The sequence below is a fragment of the Eumetopias jubatus genome, unplaced genomic scaffold, assembly GCF_037043125.1.
Source record: "Eumetopias jubatus isolate StellerSeaLion01/CBP00866 unplaced genomic scaffold, mEumJub1_p1.0 scaffold_5, whole genome shotgun sequence".
Lineage (NCBI taxonomy): Eukaryota > Metazoa > Chordata > Mammalia > Carnivora > Otariidae > Eumetopias > Eumetopias jubatus.
In genome coordinates, this window is record NW_028274811.1 from 1,562,713 (window position 1) to 1,587,345 (window position 24,633).

The window sequence follows — 24,633 nt, forward strand, 5'->3', positions numbered from 1 at the left end:
TGGAGAAATGGAACCCTGGTGCACCGGTGGTGGGAACGTACATGCTGCAGCCACTGTAGAAAATGGTATGGCAGTTCCTTGAAACATTAAACATAGGGGACGCCTGGGTGGATCAGTCGGTTAAGCATCTGCCTTCAGCTCAGGCCTCAGGTCATGATCCCAGGGTCCTGGGATCGAGACCCACGTTGGGCTCCCTACTCAGCGGGGAGCCTGCTTCTCCCTCCGCCTGCCACTCCCCCTGCTTGTGCTCGCTTGCTCTCTAACAAATAAATCAATCTTAAAAAAAAAAAAAAGTCAAACATAGAACTACCCTATGATCCAGCAATCCCACTTCTGGGCATTTATGCAAAACAATTGAAATCTATGAATGGACACCTCACCCCACTCCGTAGCCCATGCTTTGAAAGACCCTTGTAAGGACAAAGGAGAAGGGGGCATGAGCATGTCAGGCAGAGGCAGGCCAGGGCATGCCAAGTAAGAAAAGCAGAGCAGAGAGACCCCCACCAGGCTCGGGGCTGTCTGGGCAGGGAATTCCAGGTCTCAGGTGCCTGAACATGGGGTACCTTAGTTCCAAGAACTTCTTGGTCTGTGAGAAGGGGGTCCCGCAGCAGGAGGGCTAGAGTAGATCCCTCTTTAAGCGCTAGACCCAGGGAGAGGGCCTGGTAACTTTGGTCTAGGGGCTGTACTTTCTGGAGACAAGTAAATAAATACAATCCAGCCTCAATATGGCCAAGGCATAGACAGATGATGGCCAGTGAGGGTGGAAGGGAAGGGTCTAGAGGGAGAAATTGTGAAGGCTGTTGCTAAGAGTCACCCGTGGACATCTGATATTTTAGCCAGCACCGCATCCAGACCTTTTTCCTGGAAACAGTGCCTCGGTTTTCCTTTGAGAAGCTGCCTCTTTCTGGGATGAATATTCAGTACATTTGGTTGGGCAAGGCTGACTCCACCCCTACCCACTATGGGAATTCAGAGGATCCAGGCCTGGCCGGTCAGAAGATGCTATCCTTCCTCCTCACCTCGGAGCAATAATGACTCCATAGCTCCAGTATGCTCTATAGCTCTCAATACTCTATAAGCTCCCGGATTCAGCCACACCTGAGATCTTCCCCTTCGTTTATGCTTTGGAAGGGTACTCAGCTTAACTGACAAGGTGTGTGTGCTGGGGTCTGGGTGAGTCTCACCACAATCTGCTCCTTGTCCAGGGACTCCGGAGGTTTCATCTAGTCTATAGAGATCCTTCTCGCGCACACAAGTGCCTTTACAGTTCTGGGTGTTGCGTGCCCCTACATCCCCTTACGGAGGCACATCCCCTTCCCCGCGCTCCATGATGTCAATTATATGACTTGCAGCTGACCGGTTGAAATGTGAAATCTCATAGACATTTTTTTTAATTAATTGTGAAGTTTTAACGGTTTTTCTTTTGCATTCTCGTTGCTTTTCCACAGCCTTTGGAAAGCTCCGAGGCTACAGGCCCCGTGCGCACGACGCCCGACGCACGGACTGGGCCCCGCGCGCCTCGGACCCTCGTGCAGGCGGGCGGGAGCGGGCTGGGCCTCGCACGCATGCGCGCGGAGGCGGGGCTGCGCCCCCAGGCCTGCGCGTAGCCGTTCGGCCGCCGGGGAGGGGGGGTTTGGGTGGAGAGGCAGCGAGCGCGTGCCGGAGGCGGCCGCCGGGCTAGCAAGACCTTGTGCTCCACAGACCCTCCTTCGGGCGCATCCTCCCGGAGCCGTCCCCCAAACCCCCGCCACTTCCAAGCAAGGCGCCCCCGACTCTGCAGGACCGGCCCTGGGGGATGGAGCGGGCCCGTCCCCAAGGCCCCAGAGGGGCCCCGAGGAGACCACCGCGCGCGGCCTGACCCGCCGTCCTCGCCCAGGGGCCCATGGGCGCGTCCCCGCGGGCGGGCCGCGGACGTGAGGGCGGCGAGCGCCGGGGCCGCGACGCCGAGGAGGGCCGTGCTCGTGCCCGGCCCCGCGCAGGCCGCGCGCGCGCGTTCCCGCCGCGGCGCCGGCCGCGCCCGCCCCGCCTCTCGGCGCCGGCCCTGGAGCCCGGTCCGCGAGCGGCGGCGGCGGCCGGAGGGACGATGAGCGGCGCGGCGCGGGCGGGCCCGGCCCGGCTCGCCGCGCTCGCTCTGCTGACCTGCAGCCTGTGGCCGGCGCGGGCGGACAACGCGAGCCAGGAGTACTACACGGCGCTCATCAACGTGACGGTGCAGGAGCCCGGCCGCGGCGCCCCGCTCACGTTCCGCATCGACCGCGGGCGCTACGGGCTCGACTCGCCCAAGGCCGAGGTCCGCGGCCAGGTGCTGGCGCCGCTGCCCATCCACGGAGGTGAGTGCGGGGCCTCGGAGAGAGCAGCCGGCGCGGGGGGCGGGCGGCGGCCCCCCGGAGAGCCGGGGCGCGGGGGCGGCGGGCGCGGCGCCCCCACCCCGGCCGGGCTCGCCGCTCCGCTCCGCTCCGCTCGACCGGCGGCCCCGGGGCCGAGCTTTCCGTCGTGTGCAGCCCGGCCTGTTCAGCGGCTGGCAGGGGGGGCTCCAGACGCGTCCGGGGGGCTTCCTCTTCTTTTCGGAGGACTTAGAAAACGTTCCTTTTCGTTTAGGTAGCTTGTTTACGGGAGGGCATTGGACTGCGAGTTTGCGGGGACAGTTGAGACAAAGGAGGTGGTGGAGGAGCGCAGAACTAATTCATGGTGGATGAGGTTTTAACCTGGCTTTTGGGGATCGGCAGGTTTGTTCCCGAAATCCCAGACTTAACGCTGCATTGGATCTCGGAGGATGAGGCCCTTTTCGAACGGGAAAACGTGCCGTTTTCCTTAAGTGGCAAGTGGGAGGAGGGTGGAAGAGGAAAATGGGCATCTTCCCTGTTGCTTTTGGCTCTTGTTCTGCCCCAGTAGTTTGACTGTAATTTGACGCCTGAAAAAATCTCACATTATGAAGAATCTGATACCGATTGGGACTAGGAGCCAAGTCTTCAGGGCACCGGTGCTGACCAAAGGGGAAATGGATAAAATTTTCAAGAATTGTCTTATCCTCATGTCTTCCTAAAAATACGGGCTCTGTTTCATTATTTGGTATAAAACATATATTTGTATACATCACTGGCCATGTTTTAAAGGAACCATTCTCCCTTTTGATATTTTCTGTGGGGTTGGTTTTTTGTTTTTTGTTTTTTCTCACTGCTAAGTTTTTGGAAAATGTCTGCTATCTTCTCCACCCCCACACTCATCCTGAGAATGCTGAGAGGGTTTTGTTTTTTTTTTTCTAAGCTGCTATTCATGTTAAAATGACCTAAACAAGGCAGCCTAAATAAGGTAATGGTTTTGTTTTTATACTCTAAATATTAAAACATCATGCCTCTTCTGAGATCTGTATTTGTGTGCTGAAGTGCTAAGCTGTTTGTATACTGACTGAGGAAAGAGAATCCTGCAAGGCTTTCCTTGTAGCTTGCCCCCAATGTAGACCTGCCCTTTAAAACTTCATTTGTACACCAACAATCAGGTGCTTAAAGGGCATTCTTGTCTCCACTTTGTTAAAAATGGCAGTTAGGGTCCCAGCGTGCCCAGAGAAACAACTTTGATCTTTGGTTCAATTAGTAAATATTTGTGTCCCTGTTCTGTGCCAGTCACTGTAGTTGGATCACATCATGTTGCCAAACTATGGCACTAACAATGGTAGCCTATTTTCTGGTGCTGAGAACCAGGAGGGTCACGGGGAAGGGAAGGAAGAGGAAGAGAGAGAGGCAAGCTGTTCTGGAGCAAGAGTTGGCCCTGTGCAGGGTTTTGAAATCTGTGGTTTTTCTTTGGGGCTTGGTTCCCTCTAGCACCCTAAATCCACGATCCTCACTTCTAGATTCTTGCCTCCGGAGTGTTCCATGTTTTAAAACTACTTGTTGCTTACCTGTCACCCGAAACGAAAGCCCCCTCTTTGAGAAAGCTTGTTTTAGGTGTTGGACTAGAAGGGAATTGGGAGCTCACATGCAGCTGGTGTGTAGTTGAGGGTTACTCCTATTCCTTTGTCTCTGGGGAGGCAGCGTCGCTGTGGGGTTCAAGGTTCTGAGTCCTGCTGTACATACACATACTTTGTGACACTAGGAATGTAAATTGGCTGCGTAACCTCAGTTTCATCAGCAAAATGGAATGATGACATATGTACCTCAGCAAGGTTGTTGAATGGTTCCTGCTTTTTAAAAAAATTTTTTAAAATAGGCTCCACGCCCAGCATGGACCCCAACACGGGCCTTGCACTCACGACCCTGAGATCAAGACTTGAGGTCAAGAGTCGGATGCTTTTAACGGACTGAGCCACCCAGGCATTCCCATGGTTCCTCCATCCTTAAAAAGACCAGACTTGTTAACCTAAATGAGTGTCTAAATTGGTGAGGTTTTAGACACCCCGTTGAAGTGAACACATTGGGGCAGTGTGTAAAGGCTGAGTCTGGGGCAGTTTCCTTAAGTGTCTGTCTTCCCCTTCTCCATTCTCTAGGAGCTCATTTTCTTTTTGTATGGAAGATTGCTCTACGTTCTCTCATGATGTGAGAGGTGAGATCCTACAGGTGGTTTGGATCTGACTTCCTACTAAGGGATCTGCAGACATAGGTGCTTTCAGTCCAGCAAATACTAATCGAAATTCTTTGTACCACTGGGGAGACAGGGATAACAGCAGTGAACAAAACAGATAAAAATCTCTCTTCCTGAAGCACTAGTAAGGGCCTTTATAAATCAGTTCACCTGTAAATCGTGAAATCCAAGGCATTTTCCTGCTCTTGTAGCAGGAACTTAGGAATGTATCTTAAAAACAACAGTCTCAGGAAACTGAGGGTTGCTGAAGTGGTGGGGGGTGGGAGGGATGGGGTGGCTGGGTGATAGACAGTGGGTAGGGTATGTGCTATGGTGAGCACTGTGAAGTGTGCAAGACTGTTGAATCACAGATCTGTACCTCTGAAACAAATAATGCAACATATGTTAAGAAAAAAGAAAAAGAAGAAGATAGCAGGAGGGGAAGAATGAAGGGGAGTAAGTCAGAGGGGGAGACGAACCATGAGAGACTATGGACTCTGAAAAACAAACTGGGGGTTCTGGAGGGGAGGGGGGTGGGGGGATGGGTTAGCCCGGTGATGGGTATTAAAGAGGGCACGTTCTGCGTGGGGCACTGGGTGTTATGCGCACAAACAATGAATCATGGAACACTACATCAAAAACTAATGATGTAATGTATGGTGATTAACATAACAATAAAAAACAACAGTGGTGGTATAAACCTGTTAAAATTACTCATGTTTAAGAAATAGCTTACATCAGTTATACCTCAGTAAAAAAGAGAGAGAGAAAATGGCTATTCTTGATTTAGTGAGTTTCAAAATTTTATATTTTAAGAAAAATATTGCAATTCTAGTGATCTTTATGCCTTATAATTTTGAATTGAAGAGACTTCTTTGCATGTTTGTGGAGGACTTACTGTGTATTGACAGTAAACAAAGGGATATTCAAATTACACACACAAAAAAGTTATGAGACAGAATTCCTGGCAAAAGCAGCTGTGGGCAATAGATTTGAATCAGTCTTCCTCTCCTCTCCTTCCCTTCCCTTCCTTTCTCCTTCCTTCCTTCCTTTCTTCCTTCCAGGCTCTGCACCCAGTGTGGGGCTTGAATTCACCATCTGCCCCCCCCCAGCCAGCCAGGAGCCCCTAGATGTGAAATTAATGAAAATGCATTTTGAGGATAAATGTTTGGTAGTAATGAACATAAAGACAAAATAACTTCACATTTTCCTAGAGCTTAACATGGTGACTCATTTTAAATCTATAACTTGATTGGTGAAATATTAGAAACTTCATGTTTTGAAGTGCTACTATCAATTAGGCATGTATGAATTTCTGAGCAAAATTTATTTGCCCTATGTCCTTAAAGGATAAACAGGCAACTTTTTCTTTAGCTGCTTTGGTATTTTAAAAGTACATTTTGGGGGCACCTGGGTGGCTCAGCTGGTTAAACCTCTGCCTACAGCTCAGGTCATGATCACAGGGTCCTGGGATCAAGCCCGCCATCTGGCTGCCTGCTCGGCTTGAAGCCTGCTTCTCCCTCTCCCTCTGCTCCTGCTTATGTTCCCTCTCTCGCTGTGTCTCTCTCTGTCAAATAAATAAAATCTTTAAAAAAAAAAAAGTACATTTTGGAAAATGTTAAACTTTATAAACAGTAAGTGTTCCACTTTGAAAATCTATTCTTTGTCAATTAATAGAATGCATTTGTAAATGGAGATTTCATTTGTCTGGTGCTAACGAATTTCACATTTTAACTGAGAATTCATTTTTAGATATGAACTTTTGAAGAGACGTATTTATCTGCAGATTCCAGTAGCTTTCTTACTACTAATTTACTCAAAGGGTGAGTTTAGAGCTAGAAACAAATGTAAGCCAGTTAGTGCCTACTGTGGAGCAGACGTGTAACTGTGCTCTGTGTGCACACACTAACTTTTTGTCTGAGCCTGGAGTGGGGGGTTGGGAAGGAGAAGGCCCTATGTTGATGATGTCATTGTGCCTGCAGATGTGGGAAGAATCTGGTGTCAGCCACTTTTTGCTTTGCGTAGAAATTTTGAGGATTGGATGTTTCAGCCTGAGAGAACAATTTTAACAAATGTTCAACTTGGGGGGGTATCTTACTGACCATACAGATGCAATAAAATTTTTGTTTTCAGTAGCTTAGGTTTAAGAAAGTGATTCTATGGGATGAATCCATTAAACCTGAACATGGTTTTTAAAGTTCTGAGAGTGAAGGAGATTGATGTGGAAATAAGACCTTGGATGAAAGCGGTCATATACTGTTGGAATTCATTCATAATGGCAAAGGCAGGGGCTACTGGAGATAGTTAGAGATTTCAAAATATTCAGAGAAAAAAATAGGTATGATCCTGGGAGCAGGGACTCTGACAGGAAAGAGAATTCAAAAGGAGCTGGAGGTTCTAAAAACCAGATTTTAACATAATTAACCAAGCAAGCAGATAAAGGAGATATATACAATAAATTATATTTATATTGAATTCTACAGTTTTTTACAGATTTTATTTGGGAGAGAGCAAGGGGTGGGGAGGAGGGGGAGGCAGACTCTCCATTGATCAGGGAGCCCAGTGCAGGGCTCGATCCCAGGACCCTGGGATCATGACATGAGCTGAAGGCAGATGCTTAACTGACTGAGCCACTCAGGCGCCCTTATATTGAATTTTATAATTTAGAAAATGGTTTTACATACTGTATTTTTCCTTCACTTTTGGATGATCCATTGGCATATAAATATTCGAATATTTTTTAAAAAACATTTGACCTTCTCACCAAATATCCATCCTGCTACCATTCCGTTTCTCTGTTTCTCTTCAGTTTTTCCTCCTGCTGTTCACATTGTGGAGATCTTTGATTGCCAGTGATGTTGATAAAGAATGGCATATTTAAATGATATATTGGCCTACAGAATCCCTAGGGTCTCAATGTGTGGAATGGTGGATTGGAACTAAGAAAAAAATTAATAGGAGTGAATAAATAGTCCTGAATTCCAGTAAAACAAAACAAAACAAAACCTGCCCACATTAAAAGGTGTTGAAGGGAGATAAGGCTTAGCTGCCTTTCACAGGATGGACCCTCTCTAGTCTCCACGCATCTGGGCATCCGGATCCTGGCCAGCGCTGGTCCTGCTTCATAGAGGCCAGGCCCACCTCTAGTTTATGTTTAGTTCTGCATATGAGTTTTAAAAAAGACCACAGAGCATTATTTTGAACATTATAAAAGAGAAACCCTTCATTTGAAGGAAGGTCATATTAAATGACTTCTCAGATTCCTCCACCTTTGTCAAAGTGTGACTGCAAAGTAGTAAGACAAATCTTTTTGAACAAACCTGCCAGAATACACCTGTGAAGGAGAGTGATTCTTTTCAAACCAGTCCCATGGCTTCGTGTGTGTACATATATATACATACATACTGTTTAGCAATGAAAACATACGTTGAAACACTTTTTAGAATTTGTAAGATTATCTTTTCCATTGAACAATTTTTAAAAAAATGTGCAGTGTATCAAATCTCTGTCCTAGTAGATAGATTTGAATTTTGACAACAATTGAAAGTTATTTTGAGGCAGTTCTTTTTTATGTGCTCCTGAGCTCTCTCTTTAGGTAATTCTCAAGAGAGAAAGTCTGGTGTGTTTTAGGCCATGTCCGCGGCATCTGTGGGATGAATTCTGAATCATTCTGATTCACAATGAGCTGATTCTTTTGAGTATTTAACAGTCTTGACTTATTTACAAAATAAAACTGCTCTTCAAGATCATCAACATTTGTTTTATCATCCTTAGAATATTTTACACAGTAGACATTATTTTCCATAAATGTATACCTTTCTTTACTGTTAGAAGCAGTTTTGAATAAAACAAAGGGAGCTCTTTAAATGCAAAATGGCATAAATACAAAAGGACTTAAGTACCTCCTCTGGAGGCGCCTGGGTGGCACAGTGAAGCTTCTGCCTTTGGCTCAGGTCATGATCCCAGGGTCCTGGGATCGAGCCCCACTTTGGGCTCCCTGCTCATGTAGGAAGCCTGCTTCTCCCTCTCCTCCCTGCTTACGTGCTCTGTCTCGCTATCTCTGTCTCTCTCAAATAAATAAATTAAAATCCTTAAAAAAGAAGTACCTACTCTGTGCTTGTCCTATAGTGTGTGCAGAAGGTGCAGTACCCACTTCCTGCCTGGGGGCGCTTAGCCTTCTTGTTGAGGTCAGCTTTGTCTGGGTGTGCCTTGTGGAAGATGGTGCCGGCTGTCCTCTACCTATCGGTGGACGTTTTTCTAAACAGGGGTCTGCAGGACGACAGCCACCTGTTACTGTGAACAGATTATGGAAGACAACTGTGGCCGTTTGTTCATATGTCTTTGGTGGCTTTTGAATTGGGTGGTTGTGACAGGATCTGTGGCCTGCAAGCCTAAACTGCTTAGTCTCTGGCCCTTTAAGAAAACGTTTGACAGTCTGTGTTCCAAAAGTTCATTTATACCTTAGTTTTTCCCTTGAAAAACCGTGTTAGGGATTTATGGATGAGGGTTTGATTCCTAAATGGCCCCAGACTATGACTCCTGGCAGTTAGGGACAGTGTGTTCTTTGTCTCAGTCCGGCACCTACGACTGTGCTGGGTACTAGCAAGCCACTGGAATATATGATTGCATTTAATCCTGTGCTGTTTGGTCTGGTAGTGGAACTGATGGCAGGCTTTGTAAGAAGGTGGGGGGGGGGGTGTGACAGAGTATACTGTAGGGCCTCTGTTAGTGTGCTATGTTGTAAATGGCACGAAGACCAGAAAAACAAAAAAATGGTTTGGACGTGTAGTGTGGAAAGGTTTCGTTGAAAATGTGGAATTTGAAGTCAACCTTGATTAGTTCTCTTTCCAGCCATAATGGAGTTAAAAGGGACCAGGTTTACATCCCCACCTAAAATGACTAGAAAACCTGACAAAGTTATGAAACAGCAGTTTTAGAAATAGGTCAACAAAGAGTACAAGACAGTGATCCCTGAGAGAAAGGAAATAAACAGTGGAGCCGTATGACTGCCCCAGCTTACAGCCTGGAGAGTTTCCATGTTGCAGTGCAAGGAAGGGGAGTCCAGAAGGAACCCGGTGGGGTCCTTGAGTTGCTGAGACAGAGGTCAGAGCTCAAGGAGGCCAAGGCAGTTGGAATGGGCTTGGATATGCAGGAGGTAAAGTACCAGAGAGGAGAGCTCTGCGGAGCTGCAACGGGTCCCCTCAGGTCTTTGGTTGAGTACTGATCTGTGCATTTTACAAAGAACGGTCAGAAATGAGCAGATGGAAGAACTCTTGGAGTTCCCACGAGGCTGGGGATCATTCATATTCTCATCAATCAGTGTAGGGAGACCCTCTAATACACAGGGCATGGAGCGAGGCCACATTAGCCCTAAATAAAAACCTGTTCTAGACCCTACCTAACAAAGCTTAGAAGCACACTTTAAAAGGATCAGACTGATTCCAAGTAACTGGTCCAGAACAAAGCCCAACAGTATTTAAGGGATGCAACGACATCTGGGTCCCAAAAACATAAAATCCAAGACCCAGTATCCAGTCAGAAATTACCAGGCATGCTAAGAAACAGACAAAAACAATCCATAGTAACAGGCCCAGAAATTGAACAAATGAGAGAGTTGCAGATAAGGATGTTAAATCAGCTATTACAGATCTACCGAGGTTGTGCAAGGAGGTCAAAGAAACTATGGACACGATGAGGAGAGAAATGGATACAGAAAAGACCCACGTCAGACTTCTAGCCATGAACTCAAACTTGAAAAAGTGTCAGGTTTATATTGATAGAGAAAAGAAGAGTAATGAGTCTACCAAGAGGATGTTTGCTGCTCTTGTGCTCTCAGCGTCTCCCAGACAGAGACGTGTAGTTGACACACGCTGTGTCCCACAGTGTGGACTGAGGATGGGGCCGGAATTGTACAGGGACTGTCCTTCAATAACAGCCCTAGGTGGTCACGGGTTTTGGGAATTTAGGGTTCTCCAGTCTCTCACTTAGTGTTCTTCTTTAGAGCACTCTACGCAATCAGAAATTATATATCTGGTTGGTTTGTTTCTGAGGGCAGGGGTGCAGTTTCTGTGTCCACTCTTGTATCCTCAGTGCTTAGTGTGGTACCTGGCACAGAGCAGGCTATCAGCGTTGGGTAGTTAGCGCTGGATGGATTAAAGTGGGTGAGGGAACCTACCAGCTGTGTGGCTGTAGAGATTCATCAGAGCTGGGATGTGATGTAGGTCTGTCTGACTGCAGCATCCATACTTGAACCACTTTTTTGTACTGCTTCCCAAGTGGGTTTAATAAATTATGATCTATCCACTCAGTGGAATGTTACACAGCCATTAAAGGGGATCGTGAAAGTTGTGTATATCCTACAAAAATAAATGTACAGTGATTGAACTGTGACTGTGTAAAATTTGTTTACAGTGGACAAGGACTCAAAGTAATGTGCAAAAATAAAACAGTTGGGTTATATTGATTGGATGGTAGGTGATATTTCTCATTTTTTCATTTTCTCTCTCTCTCTTTGTGTGAAATTGTTAATTTTCAGTACAAAACCTTCATAGGGGAAAGTCATACTCCCCAAAGGGAACAAGTCCATGTCAACAGGTTGGTTTTCTATTTGTTTATTCCCTAGTTTCAAGAAGAATGGAATGAATTCCAAGCCATGGTCAGAAAGAGTAGGAAACTAGAAGATACCAGCCATATATTGAAAAGCGCATGTTTTGGGGCACCTGGGTCGCTCAGTCGTTAAGCGTCTGCCTTCAGCTGAGGTCATGATCCCAGGGTCCTGGGATCGAGCCCCACATTGGGCTCCCTACTCAGCGGGGAGCCTGCTTCTCCCTCTCCCACTCCCCCTGCTTATGTTCCCTCTCTCACTGTCCCTCTCTCTCTCCCTCTCTCTGTGTCAAATAAATAAAATCTTAAAAAGGGGGGGCATGTTTTTGCCTTGGAGAAAAAGGGAACTCCAAGACCAGATGTGAAACAAGTAAAATGTGGCATGATTCTGAGCGGTTAGTGGATCCTAGGAGGAGAAGTGGAATCCTAGCACCGGGCCCAGCTGTTCTGTAACATTTCTGTAATGATGATATTAACACTTCAGTGGTTTTGTCGGTTTTCACTGTTTAAAATGAATCTGCAGTTAAAGCATAGAAGGCTCTATTAGTTGTAGAACAGAAAGTAAACATAACCAACCTTAAGAACATACCACTATAAATAAATAACAAAGGTGGAGAAATGGAAGAGAGAAAAGACACATCAGGAGCAGGTGAGGGCCCCTGTCTTCGTCTCTTCACATAAGGTAAGCATTCAGGAGGGCATCTGGAGTCGTAGCCGCCAGGAGGGTTTAACCACAGGAAAATCAGAAAATAACAAAATCAAGAGAGAGGAAAGATGGCGAATCCTTGGTGAGCAAAATGTTGATCTGTGACCTCGTAAATCCACGGTGTCTAACGGTGACATAATGGCTGTAAGCCTTTCTGGAACCACGGAGGGTAACCACCAGAAGAACCAGAAACAGAAGTTAAAAGTGGATGCCTTTTGGGACTTGGGACGATGCGGTGAATGGGGCAGGTGCACTTCCCTGTATGCTATTGGGTGAATTTTTCTTTGCTGCATGTGGTCACTGAGATCCCCACTCTTTCCCCTGTCCACACTGCACATGAATTCTGCTCCCGCCCCTTTTTTCCTTTGCTGAAACTCCCTGCTTTCCCAGCATCTGCGGTCTTCTGCAGCTCCATGGCCCTGCTGTAGACCGTAGGGTTCTGCAGAAACCAAGCACTGTCTCCAGAGCATTCCTGCTTCATTGGCACCGACAGACTCTGAAATCGGGAGATGCTACCGTTGAATTACCTGATTTTATTTCATAAACAGCTCTACGTCTGTAGACCCTAAAGTAATTTACTATAGTAGCTGTTACGTTGGCTCATCGTGTTTCCCTTTTCTCTGGCAACTACCTTCCTCCTCAGTCAGTTGTGATGAGGCCTCAGCATTGATTGATGACCCCATGCCTTGACCCCCATTGGAGCTTTTTCAGCCCCCTTCGGGTTTCTCACTTCTCTCCTTATTTGATGTAGATTCCATGATTCTTCATGATAATCACCCCTTTTTTCTCTATATCACACTCACTTGGCAAAATCTCAGTCTTGGATGAGCCATGTATCATTCATCTTCTCTGCACTTCCTGTCACCACACAGCTGAATGTTGTTGGAGAAAATCTGAACAGCCCAGCTGACCAAGGTTTGAGAACATAAAATTTATGCAAAAACAAATGGGCACTTAATGTTCAGTAATCCAAAAACATTTTCTTTTTTTTTTTTTTAAGTTTTTTATTTATTTAAGTAATCTACACGCAACATAGGCTCAGACACATGACCCCGAGATCAGGAGTCACACATTCTTCCAACTGAGCCAGCCAGGCCACCCCCACACACACAAAATATTTTCTTCTAAAGAAGTGAGACAGCTCTCTGAGGCAACAGTTTTCTCTCTCTCCAATGCCTGCTGTTGTCTCTTCCTCTTTACCATCAGCCTGGTCTTCTCTTCTGAGCCCTGGAGTCACACATTCAGCTCTGCCTGCTTGGTATCTTCAACCTAAATGTCTCAAGGACATCTCCAGATGGAGCTTTTGATAAATTTTTTGCCTTCCTGTCTGCTCCCCGTGCTCCCTGGTCTTCCCCATCTCAGTAAATGACATCATTGTCCGCTCTTAATATTTAAACAAATTTAGGAGTCATCCTTGCTGCGTTCCCTCACATTCCACATCCGATCTTTCCTCCACAGTTCACTTTCAGGACTACAGAATATACACATCTCTCTGTTGCTTGCCATTCTCCCTCCTGCCACCCCACTGTAGGCAACTCTCACCTCTTACCCTTTCCTGGTTTCTCTGCCTCTTCTCTTAACTCCCATCAATCTTTTCTCCCTACAGTAGCCCAAATTATCTTGAAGCTTCTACACGAAATCATAACACTCCCTGCTTAACTCCCTTCAGCGTCTTCTCATCGTCCTTAGAATGGAAACCTGAACTCCGTGCTGTGGTGTACCCCCTTCACTCCTGCCGCTCAGCTCACCACTGCTCACCATGCCGAGGTTCTTCTGATATTCTTTACTTCCTAGAGCTTCTGAGTTTTCTTCACAATGTGTACCTCCTGGCTGCCGTCCCACCCACCTCCACTTCCTACTCCCCCATACGGTGTTTGCCCTACTAGTGGAGCTTTACAGTTCTTTGGCCAATTAAAGGGGCAGACAGAGACATGGGAGAAGAATTACAGAATGTCAGAACTCAGTGGTCGTCGGTGATTCTCAAGTCTAGCCACCCATCCAAAGCCTCAGCATTCTTGTCTGGTGATTGTACAGCTCCAGTGTGAACACGTGAGCAACAGAAATCCACCACATTCAGCTCTGGAAAACAGTGTTAGAAAGTTTTTCAGCTGGGAAAAAAAAATTGGTTCAAATATTTGTAGGCAGTAGTTGATTTCCGTGTTTGACTCAAACCCTCTAACCCTTCGGCTGTATATCCCTATTTCTTTGGACCATTCTTAAGAATATGGTGTCGTAAACGTCAAAATGCATTTGTCTGTCAGTACTCCACTTAAAGGATGCAGTGGACTGAGTAGTGTCCCATAAAAGTTCATGTCCACCTGGAATCTCGGAGTGTGACCTTATTTGGAAATAGGATCTTGACAAATGTGAAGTAGTTAAGGATCGAGATAAGATCCTAGTAGTTTGGGGTGGGCCCTAAATCCAACGTGGGCATCCTTATAAGGAGAGGAGAGGATTCAGAGGGGCACCGAGGGAAAAAGGCCACAGTTACGCTGCCACGGCCAGCGCAGGCCAAGGATTGCTGGCGAGCCCCAGAAGCTAGGAGAGACATGGAACCGTCGCTCCCTTGGAGCCTCCAGAAGGAGCCACGCCTGCCGACCCTTTGATTTCGACATCTGGCCTCCAGCACTGCCAGGCAACACAGTTGTTGTTTGAAGCCACCAAGTTTGTGGTCTTTTGTTATGGTAGCCCTAGGAAATGGATACGCAAGAAACCCCAGACTGGGCACAGTAATGTGTTTGCTCTCACCAAAGCAGAAGACGGTAGAGGTGCTTTTTTCTGTAGTGCTGGACACCTGCCTCGAGGCCCATAAGTTTTCTTGGCTCTAATCACTGACTCATACTGAGCTTACTGTTGATTAAACCTTCTAAATCTTTTTCAGTGGCTGCCCTGAGCTGTGTGATTTTATCTTCACTGGATGCAGCCTGTTCACTCAGCCTTTCAGGATACTCTTTGAATCCTGATTTGTCACCCACAGTCTTTACTCTTTCCAGCAGCTTTGTGTCAACAGTGAATGTGATGAGCATCCTTTCTGGATCTTCATCTAAGTCAGGTCTTAACCTTCCGGGCTTATGGATCCCCTTTAAGGCTTTAATGAAAGCCGTGGAGCTTTCTGCCAAAAAATACATATTTATGTAGATAACACAGAAAATTTTTTAGTAAGGTTTAGAAGGTTCAGATACCTCTTGAAGACCCAAGTGGTCCACGAACCCAAAGTTAAGGATCCCTGCTCTATGTAATTGATACAGTATTGAAGGATGTGAATGAGCAGACCCTCATAGTGTGTTGCTCAAAACCTTCTAAGATGGTTGACCTTATTCCATTCATCAGCACTTGGCCCAGGCGCACCACAGAGTTTTCTAATTTACTTCGTTGGCTTTGCATTTGGTGCTGTTTCTTAGTTTTATGATATCATAAAAGACATGATCAGGTGTTTTGTTGGAAAGAACAAAGGTATTTATGGACTCTCTTCCAGATTTGCTAGGTCAGGAGCTATGGCAAGGAAGGAAAAGAAGTGGCTCTTTCATGGCTCCGCCATAGTATGTTAGTTTCCTGTTGCCACTGGAACCAGTTGCCACAAACCAGCTGGCTTAAGACAACAACAGATTTATTGTCTTATAGTTCTGGAAGTGAGAAGCCCAAAATCAGGTCTCACCAGGCTAAAATCAAGGCACTGGCAATCCTGCACTCTTCCCGGAGGCTCTAAGAGAGAATCGATTCTCTTCCCTTTCCCAGCTTCTAGAGGCTGCCTGCATTCCTTGGCTCATGGCCCTTCCTCTGTCCTCAGAAGCTGTAGCAAGGCATCTGCCTGCTCGCTCTATCTGACCTCCTGCCCCTCTCTTGCACATTTCGGAGACCCCATGATTACCTTAGGCCCACACACGGCAGTCCAGAGTGATCTCTTTATTTTAAAGTCAGCTGAAGAGCAGCCTTAATTCCCTCGTGCTGTGTAACCTAACATATTCACAGGTCCCAGGGGTTAGGATGGGAACATGCGGGGGAGGGGGAGCGGCATTAGTCTGCCTTTCATACATCCTGGACTTGTGCTAGCACCCCATGATTACAGCCTTCTCTTCTCAGGCTCTGCAGTTACTCTTTTAATAATAACTTCTGAAATTTTGCCAGGGATCAGCAGTTCCCTACTACGTCTATAATTTGCACAATCCACCTTCATCACTTTGTAAACACTGGAGTGCTATTTTCCTAGGTTACTTTTCTAATGTCACTCTTCCAGGGTTCACCAGACTGTGATTCATCCAGATCAGAAATCCTGAGCTCAAGTCGGGCAACTGCTTCAAACACTCATTCAGCAAATACTCATTCAGCACCTACTGTGTGGCAGGCAGGGACAAGAAGGTCCTGCACACTGTCTGGGCAGGGAGGTAAGGTGAGTCAGCATCTGTGTGTTGTCCAGTGGTAAAAACAGACATTGAACAGATGCTAACACACAAATAACTGTTTATTACTGATTCTTGGGGAAAGTACCAGGATGCCAAGAGGGCATAAATGAGAGCTAACCCAGTCCAGGATGGTCAGGGAAGACTCCTCCAAAGACATGTTAATGCTGAGACTAACGCATGAGCAGATACTAAACTAAAAGGGGGCACAGAAAGGAAGCCCATTCCAGGGCCAGGGATCCTATAGGATCCTATATGAAGACCAAACGGTACAAAAAACCCTTGGTGTGCTGGAGGAATGGAAAGGAGTAATTTAGAGACTAAGGGGAAATTGGTATACAGTAGAGCTGAAATTGGTGGGTCAGTACTTTCTAGGCTGTGTCAGGATTTTTTACTTTATCTCAAGAAGAATAGAAAACTTTTGAAGGGTGTGCTGGTTTGTTTGTTAAATGTTTGGTTATGGTAAAATACAGAGAATACAAAACTTACCATCTTAACCATTTTTTAAATGTACAGTTCAGTAGCGTTACATGTATTCACATTGTTGTATAACCGATCTCTGGAATTCTGTCTTGCAAAACTGAAACTCCCCGTTTTTCCTTCACCAGCCCCTGGCAACCACCCTTCTACTTTCTGTCTCGAAATCTGACTGCTCTGGGAACTTCCTATAAGTAGAATCACACAGTATTTGTCATTTTGCGACTGACTTATTTTCACTTAGCATAATGTCCTCAGGGTCCATCCATGTCGTGGCGTGTGTCAGAGCACTGTTGCAGGGTTTTAACCTGAGGAGTGAGCTAGCCAGATTTTTTTTTTTTGAATTAACATTTTTAGCTATAACCTGCACAGAAAAATACACAATCATGATTCTGCAGCTTGATGAGTTACCATAGTGTACACACTGATGTAACCCCCAACCTGGCCACGAACGCGAGCATCACCAGCTCCATGGGGTTCCCCAGAAACGCCCTTTCAGTCACCACACCCCCTCTCACCCTCCCCAGACTGAACACCACAGATGGTGCCTGTTGTTTCACTTTATGCACATAGGTCTTGGTATGCATGCTTTTGTATTTTTGTGACGAGTTTTCTGTTGCTCCCATCACTTATATGTGAGGTAAACTCACGTTACTCTCTGTAGAATGGTTTTGCCAGTGGCCGCAAGCACGAGTAGGTCACAGTTTATCCATGCCTCTGTGGATGGGCATGTGGGTTGCCTGCTTTGTGGCTGTTACACTAATGCTGTTGTGCACGTGTTTTATGGAGTGTGTGCTCAGGAGGGGGCTGTTCGCTCCCTCTCAGTTTTCTTTCAGGCCCAGTATGTCCAAGACAGTTCATCGTCTCTCCTCCAGAACTCTGTTCCTCCTCCGACGGGTGCTGTTTCAGTCAATAGCACCGCCTTCTATCCAGGGTGTTATGCCAGAAACAGACATCTTCTTTAGGCTTCCAGCCCCCATATCTAATTACTTACCACGTCCTGTTGATCCAGATCCCTAAGTGTCTCTAAAATGTGTCCAGTTCTCCCCACATCTACTGCAGACTACTCTAATCTCCTGTCTAGACTGTGGCCTCCTGACAGGCTTCCTTGTGTCAGCTGTCACCCACTCTAACCTATTCCCTACGGAACGGGAACACAGACTCTCTTGGTTGCGCATATACATGTATCCCCAGTATTATACTTATGAATGTTATGCTGTGCCCTTGGAGTGCTCTGATACAGCATCTGAAGGCCCAGCACTTAGGTCAACAGCTGTAATAAATCTGTATTTCTAATAGTCTTTATGTTAATTTCTAACTTTTTTGCTCTTTTTTCCAAATCCGATTAGTTGGGTTTTGGGTTTTTGGGGGGTTTTTTTGTTTGGGTTTTTTTCCCCTCCTTTCATGGTGACTAAGAAGAGCTTGCACGGCAGTAGAAATGTCAGTTCTGCCAATTTTTTTTGTTTTGCTTTTTTTGCAGGGTTTTTTTTAAAGGCATTTGTCTATATGAGGGACAGTTTAGTTAAAAGTAGATGGTCTCATCTGTAAATCCATGTAACTCAGCTGTTTTACAGTAAAGTGAAAACACATGTGTGAGGGAGTTGCTACCTTCTTTACATTTGTGGGATCCCACTCAGGACGCCTCAGATACAATAGGAGACAGCGAGACACAGATTGGGAAGAGCAGCCAGTGTTAATCCATAATGAAACATCAGTAAAGCTTCATTTCTTATTACCTATAACAGAATGATTTTCTTTTTTTAACTCAAGTGAACTTAGGTCAGTGGATATAAGATCAATACAAATACAAAGAAGAAGTTAATTGTGCTTCTATATGCCAAGAACAAGCAATTAGACAATAAATTTTTAAAAATACCATTTAAAATAGCATTGGCATCAAAAACCACAAAACACTGTCACAAGAAATTAAAGATCTAAATGAGGGGAGAGTCATCCCATATTCATGGATACAAAGACTTACTATTGTTAATATAGCTGATTGACCTTCAGGTTCAACATGATCCTAAGAAAATACCAGCTGGATTTGTGCAGAGATTGACAGGCTGATTCTAAAATTCACAGGGACCCTGAATAGTCAAAAACAATCTTGAACAAGAAGAACAAGACCAAAGGGCTCCCATTTCCCGATTTCCAAACTTACCACAAGACGGTGTGGTGGTACTGGCACAGACCTACAGATCAATGGACTAGAAGTGGGATCCAGAAAACCTTACATTTGTGATCAGTTGATTGTTGACCAAGATGCCAAGACAATTCAGTGGGGAGAAGAACTGTGTTTTCAACAGAAGGTGCTGGGAAGACTGGATAGTCAGGAAGACCCAGGGCGGGAGGAGGCCAAAGAAATGTGCATTGTCTAACCCTTAAGTGGTTCGCCCCCCACTGACACTGCTGAGGAGGGTGTGTGCCGAGGGCTGCAAAATTTCCTCTGCGTTTGGTGATGTAGAAGCACAGTGACTGGAAATTTGGAAGAAAGCAGCTGTATTACTTTCTAAGTTCACCAACCCCAGGGCAAAGAAAGCTGGGTGACTACAGATCGTCTTAATGGAATGAGAGATTTCTTGAAGAAATCAGCATGAGTATACCAGGTACAAACAACAGTTTTACTGAGATAAGAGTATGTCACAGAGAAACCTAACCCAAGGATCTGTAGGTGGGTTTTCTAACAATCTCTGCACCCAGTTGCAGTGTCCTTTAGTCTTACTCTGATGGTCACCCTTCTCAGGTTCTTCTCCATAGAGGAAACGAAAGCAAAAAAAAAGGTTTTGGGAAATGTTTTCATCCACTGTTTTGTTGACCCTGCAGTAGACCTATTTCTTTCTTACTTTTCTTGCTCTGAAAAAAACTTGTAAAGAAATCTTTTGGGAAGGGGGTAAGAGCAGCGACTTTGCTTGTTCCTGTCGTTATTTGCAATCTTCAACTCTTCCCGGGCTTTTTAATTTTTGAAAAAATAATTTATAAGTCTGCACTGTCATCCTGCATTTGCCTCTATAGCTTTTGTGTGAGTCTTTCTTAAAGTTTAATTTATCTCGTGCATTCTGGCTGGTTTCATTATCTTTATCTATCAGGATAATTTGCAATTGCCCAGCTGTCTTTGCCCTGGGTTTTGCAAACTGTAATGATGGGTTGCTTTCTTCCAAGTTCCTAGTCACTCCGCATTCTGGGCATGTGTTGGGTTCTGGGTCACAGTTGCCCCTGGTTACCCCTAGCCATTATCTTGTTGGAGACAAAGCGAATGGTAAAGCAGATCACGAACTTGTTAGACACCCTGCTTTTAGCTGAACAAGATCTCTGCGGTTCTGCAGGTCGTTGACACCCATCAGTACTCTCTCTTGTCTGCCGGCTCGGTGACCTGGTAAGAACTTTCACATTTACTCTGGCTGGTTGACATAGGTAGGTATATTGCCCCCATCAAAGTTTCATTTCTGTCTCTTAGACAGGTTCTTGAGTTCTGTTCTCTTGGATTTCCCTAAAGGACGACTGTTATCTTGATACAAAATATCTGCTGCTTTTTTCCCTCTGAATAGTAGTTCCTTAGATATACTTTTTTTTTTTTTTTAGATTGTATTTATTTACCCGACAGAGAGACACAGCGAGAGAGGGAACACAAGGCGGGGAGAGGGAGAAGCAGGCTTCCTGCCGAGCAGGGAGCCCGATGCAGGGCTCGATCCCCGATCCCTGAGATCATGACTTGAGCCGAAGGCAGACACTTAATGACTGAGCCACCCAGGCACCCCTCCTTAGATATACTTTTCCATCATTACAGCCTAATCTTGAGACCCACTTCAACAAGTCCCGTTGTTTAGTTGTTATTTAAGGTAAACTAAAGGTTTTTCTTATTACTTATATTTATTAGTTTATGGACATCTCAGATTATGAAAACTTTAAACCCGTTCTCAGTTTGTTCATGTGAGTAGTCTCCCACAATGGGTTTTTTTTCCCTCATTGTCCTCCACAAGGACTGACTTCATGATTTTTTTTTTCATGTTCTCCTACCTCCTTCCTCAGCAGTTAGCTATTCCTAGCCCATCATTTTTTCTTTTTTTTTTTTCCTGTATGGATGAGTCATTTCTTTTAACTCACATATTATTTATTCAAAGGTTAACAACAGCATTACACACTTAGCACCTGTCAGATGTAAGGAATGGTGGAGAACCGTGTGGATAGAAATTTGCATAAAGCAAGGACCCTAAGATGAAGAAATGTTCTTGCTATATTTGTTCTTTATATATTTTGCATATTAGCTCCTTATTAGATAGATACATGAATTACAAGTATTTTCTCCCATTTGATCAGTTGCCCCTTCATTTTGTCGATGGTTTCCTTAGCTGTGCAGCAGCTTTTTACTTTGATGCGGTCCCACTTGTGCATTTTTGCTTTTGATGCCTTTACTTTTTGCTCAAATCCAAAAACCACCACCAAATCAAGGAAATTACTGCCTATGTTTTGTTCTAGGAGTTTTGTGGTTCCAGGTATTATGTTTAAGTCTTTAATCCATTTTGAGTTGATTTCTGTTTATGGTATAAGATAGTGATCCAGTTTCATTCTTTTGTACGTTGCTGTCCGTTTTTCCCAAAACACCATTTATTGAATTAGACTATCCCTTCCCCGTTGTATATTATTGACTCCTTTGTTGTAAATTAATTGACCATATACGTGTGGATTTCTGAGCTCTCTATTCTGTTCCATTAATCTGTGTGTGTGTGTGTGTGTGTGTGTGTTTCTTTTTGGAGGGGAGTGCAGGGGCAGGGGCAGAGGGAGAGAATCTTAAGCAGGCTCCACACCCAGTGTGGAACCCAGCACAGGGTTCAGTCTCACAACCCTGTGATCATGACCTGAGCCGAAATCAGGAGTCAGATGCTTAACTGACTGAGCCACCCAGGCATCCCTGTGTGTCTGTTTTTATGCCAATACTATGCAGTTTTGATTAGTATAGTTTTGTAATATAGCTTGAAATAAGGAAGTCTGGTATCTTTTTTTTTTTTAAAGATTTTATTTATTTATTTGAGAGAGGGAGAGAGGGAGAGCCCAAGAGGGGGTAGGGTCAGAGGGAGAAGCAGACTCCCTGCTGAGCAGGGAGCCTGATGTGGGACTCGATCCTGGGACTCTGGAATCATGACCTGAGCCGAAGGCAGTCGCTTAACCAACTGAGCCGCCCAGGCACCCGGAAGCCTGATATCTTTACCTTTATTTATCTTAAATTGCTTTGGCTATTCAGGCCATTTTGTGGTTCCATGCAAATTTTAGGATTATTTATTCTATTTCGGTGACAAGTGCCATTGGAATTTTGATAGGGATTGCATTGAATCTGTAGATTGCTTTGGGTAGTATGGGCATTTTAACAGTATTGATTCTTGCAATCAGAATGTCTTTCCATTTATTTGTTTCTTCTTTAGTTTCTCTCATTGATGTCTTATAATTTTAAATATACAGCTCTTCCACCTCCTTGGTTAAATTTATACCTAGATATTTCATTCTTTTTTTTTTAAGATTTTATTTATTTATTTGAGAGAGAATGAGCAGGAGCAGAGAGAGGGGCAGAGGGAGGGGCAGACTCCCTGATGATCAAGGAGCCCGATGCAGGACTTGATCCCAGGACCCCAGGATCATGACCTGAGCTGAAGGCAGACGTTTAACGACTGAGCCACCCAAGTGCCCTATTTCATTCTTTTTGATGCAATTGTGAATGAGATTGTTTTCTTAACTTCTATTTCCAGTAATTCATTATTAGTGTCTGGAAGTGCAACAGATTTATGTGCATTGATTTTGCATCCTGTAACTTTACTGAATTTGTTTATTAGTTGTAACAGCTTTTTGGTGGAATCTTTAGGGTTTTATATATATAGTGTCATGTCCTCTACAGATAGAGACAGTTTTACTTTTCAGATTTGGATGCCTCTTTTTTTTTTCTTGTCTGATTGCTCGGGCTAGGACTTGCAGTGCTATATTGAGTAAAAGTAGTGAGAGTGGACATCCTTTCTTGTTCCTGATCTTAGAGGAAATGGGTTTAGCTTCTCATTGTGGAGTATGATGTTAGCTCTGGGCTTGTCTTATATAGCCTTCATTATGTTGAGGTACATACCCTCTATACCCATTTTTTGAGAGTTTTTATCATAGATGTTGAATTTTGTCAAATGCTTTTCTTGAATCTGTTGAGATGATCATATGGTACTTCATTTTGTTAATGTAGGGCATCACATTCACCTGTGGAGGTTGAACCATCATTGCATATGTGGAATAAATCCCACTTGATATGGTGTGTGATCCTTTAAATGTATTGTTGAATCCATTATTCCTATGTTTGAAAGTATGTTTCAGGGGCATCTGGGTGACTTAGTCGTTAAGCGTCTGCCTTCGGCTCAGGTCATGATCCCACGGTCCTGGGATCGAGCCCCGTGTCGGGCTCCCTGCTCAACAGGAAGCCTGCTTCTCCCTCTCCCACTCCCCCTGCTTGTGTTCCCTCTCTCCCTGTGTCTCTGTCTGTCAAATAAATAAATAAAATCTTTAAAAAAAGAATGTTTCAGATAGCCTAGTCTTTGTTAACATTGTCACTGTGTCCAAGTCATTAGTACTATAACTACTAGTACTAGAAGAAAGAAGTGATAAATAAAACAGGAATGCTTCCATATCCTTTACTTTTCTGCCCAAGGATTTTTTAAAAAGATTTTATTTATTTATTTGACAGAGAGAGAGAGACAGAGGGAGAGGGGGAACACAAGCGGGGGGAGTGGGAGAGGGAGAAGCAGGCTTCTCGCCGAGCAGGGAGCCCAACGCGAGACTCAATCCCAGGACCCCGGGATCATGACCTGAGCCAAAGGCAGACGCTTAACAACTGAACCACCCAGGCATCCCTCTGCCCAAGGATTAATGATGCCTTCTAGTGTTGCCAGCTTTCAGTTATAAGATGAATAAGTTCTGGCGATATACATATAGCATGTGACTAAACCTAATAATACTGCAGTGCATACTTGATATTTGCTAAGAGACTAGATCTTAAGTGTTTTCACCAGATATAAGAAAAGTAACTGAGGTGTTGGATATATGAACTCACTTGATAGTGGTAATCATTTCACAATGCATATCAAATCACATTGTATACTTTAAATATATGTAGATTTTATTTGTTAATTATACTTCAGTAAAGCTGGGGTGGGGGAGGGAATAATGCCTTCAAAGACTCTTCTGCCCACTGGTGTCCTTACGTCATTCTGTGCATCAGCAGTTTGAGGTATAGTCAGTGGCTTTGCTCTGCCTTGGTGGGTTTTTGGTGGCAGCCAAGAAAACTGAACACTCTATTTAGTCTTGTCTCTTAATCGTCACTTCCTTATTTTTCAACGGGGATTTCAGTCTTGTGTGTTTAGGTAAATGATGATGCTGTCAGTCAGGAATTCCATAGTGGGAAGATCACATTTGAAGGGGGAAAATAATGAGTCTGAGATACTCAGTATTCATGGAGAAATATCTAGCAGACAGTTGAAAATTACAGAATAAAACACAAGAGAGAGATTTAGACATTACGTACATACAGGTGATGGTTGAAGCCATGGGAGTGAATGAGACTGGCCACTGAGAAGAGAGGGCCCAGGGCAGATGCTTGGTGAAACCCCTCCAGCGAAGAGGCTAGCAACGGGAAAATGAGAAAGAGTAGGCAGAGAGGTGAGAGGAAAGTGTGGTGGACAGGAGGCAACAGAAAAGAAAGCTGTAGAAAAACTTGTACTCGACACTGTAATGCTTTGGTGCAGTGAGGAGTGATGTGGGTTAAGTGATTAACACACACTTGGGTTGCACTGTGGCACTACATTTGTCCAAGGACCTAGCACGATTTTTAGTTATTTTGATTTGTAGCATCTCTCTTGCACTGAAGTATTTGTTGTATCA

The 24,633-nt window shown here is 44.9% G+C and overlaps 1 protein-coding gene across 1 annotated transcript in view; it reads left to right on the top strand.

The window, feature by feature from the left end:
* Window positions 1-1,867: 1,867 nt before the first annotated feature.
* RNF130 (ring finger protein 130) overlaps window positions 1,868-24,633 on the top strand; it is a 103,411-nt gene continuing 80,645 nt past the window's right edge. Inside the window, exon 1 of the mRNA XM_028093785.2 lies at window positions 1,868-2,330. Coding sequence (XP_027949586.2) covers window positions 1,883-2,330 — 448 coding nt within the window. The 5' untranslated portion in view covers window positions 1,868-1,882. The remainder of the gene's footprint in view (window positions 2,331-24,633) is intronic.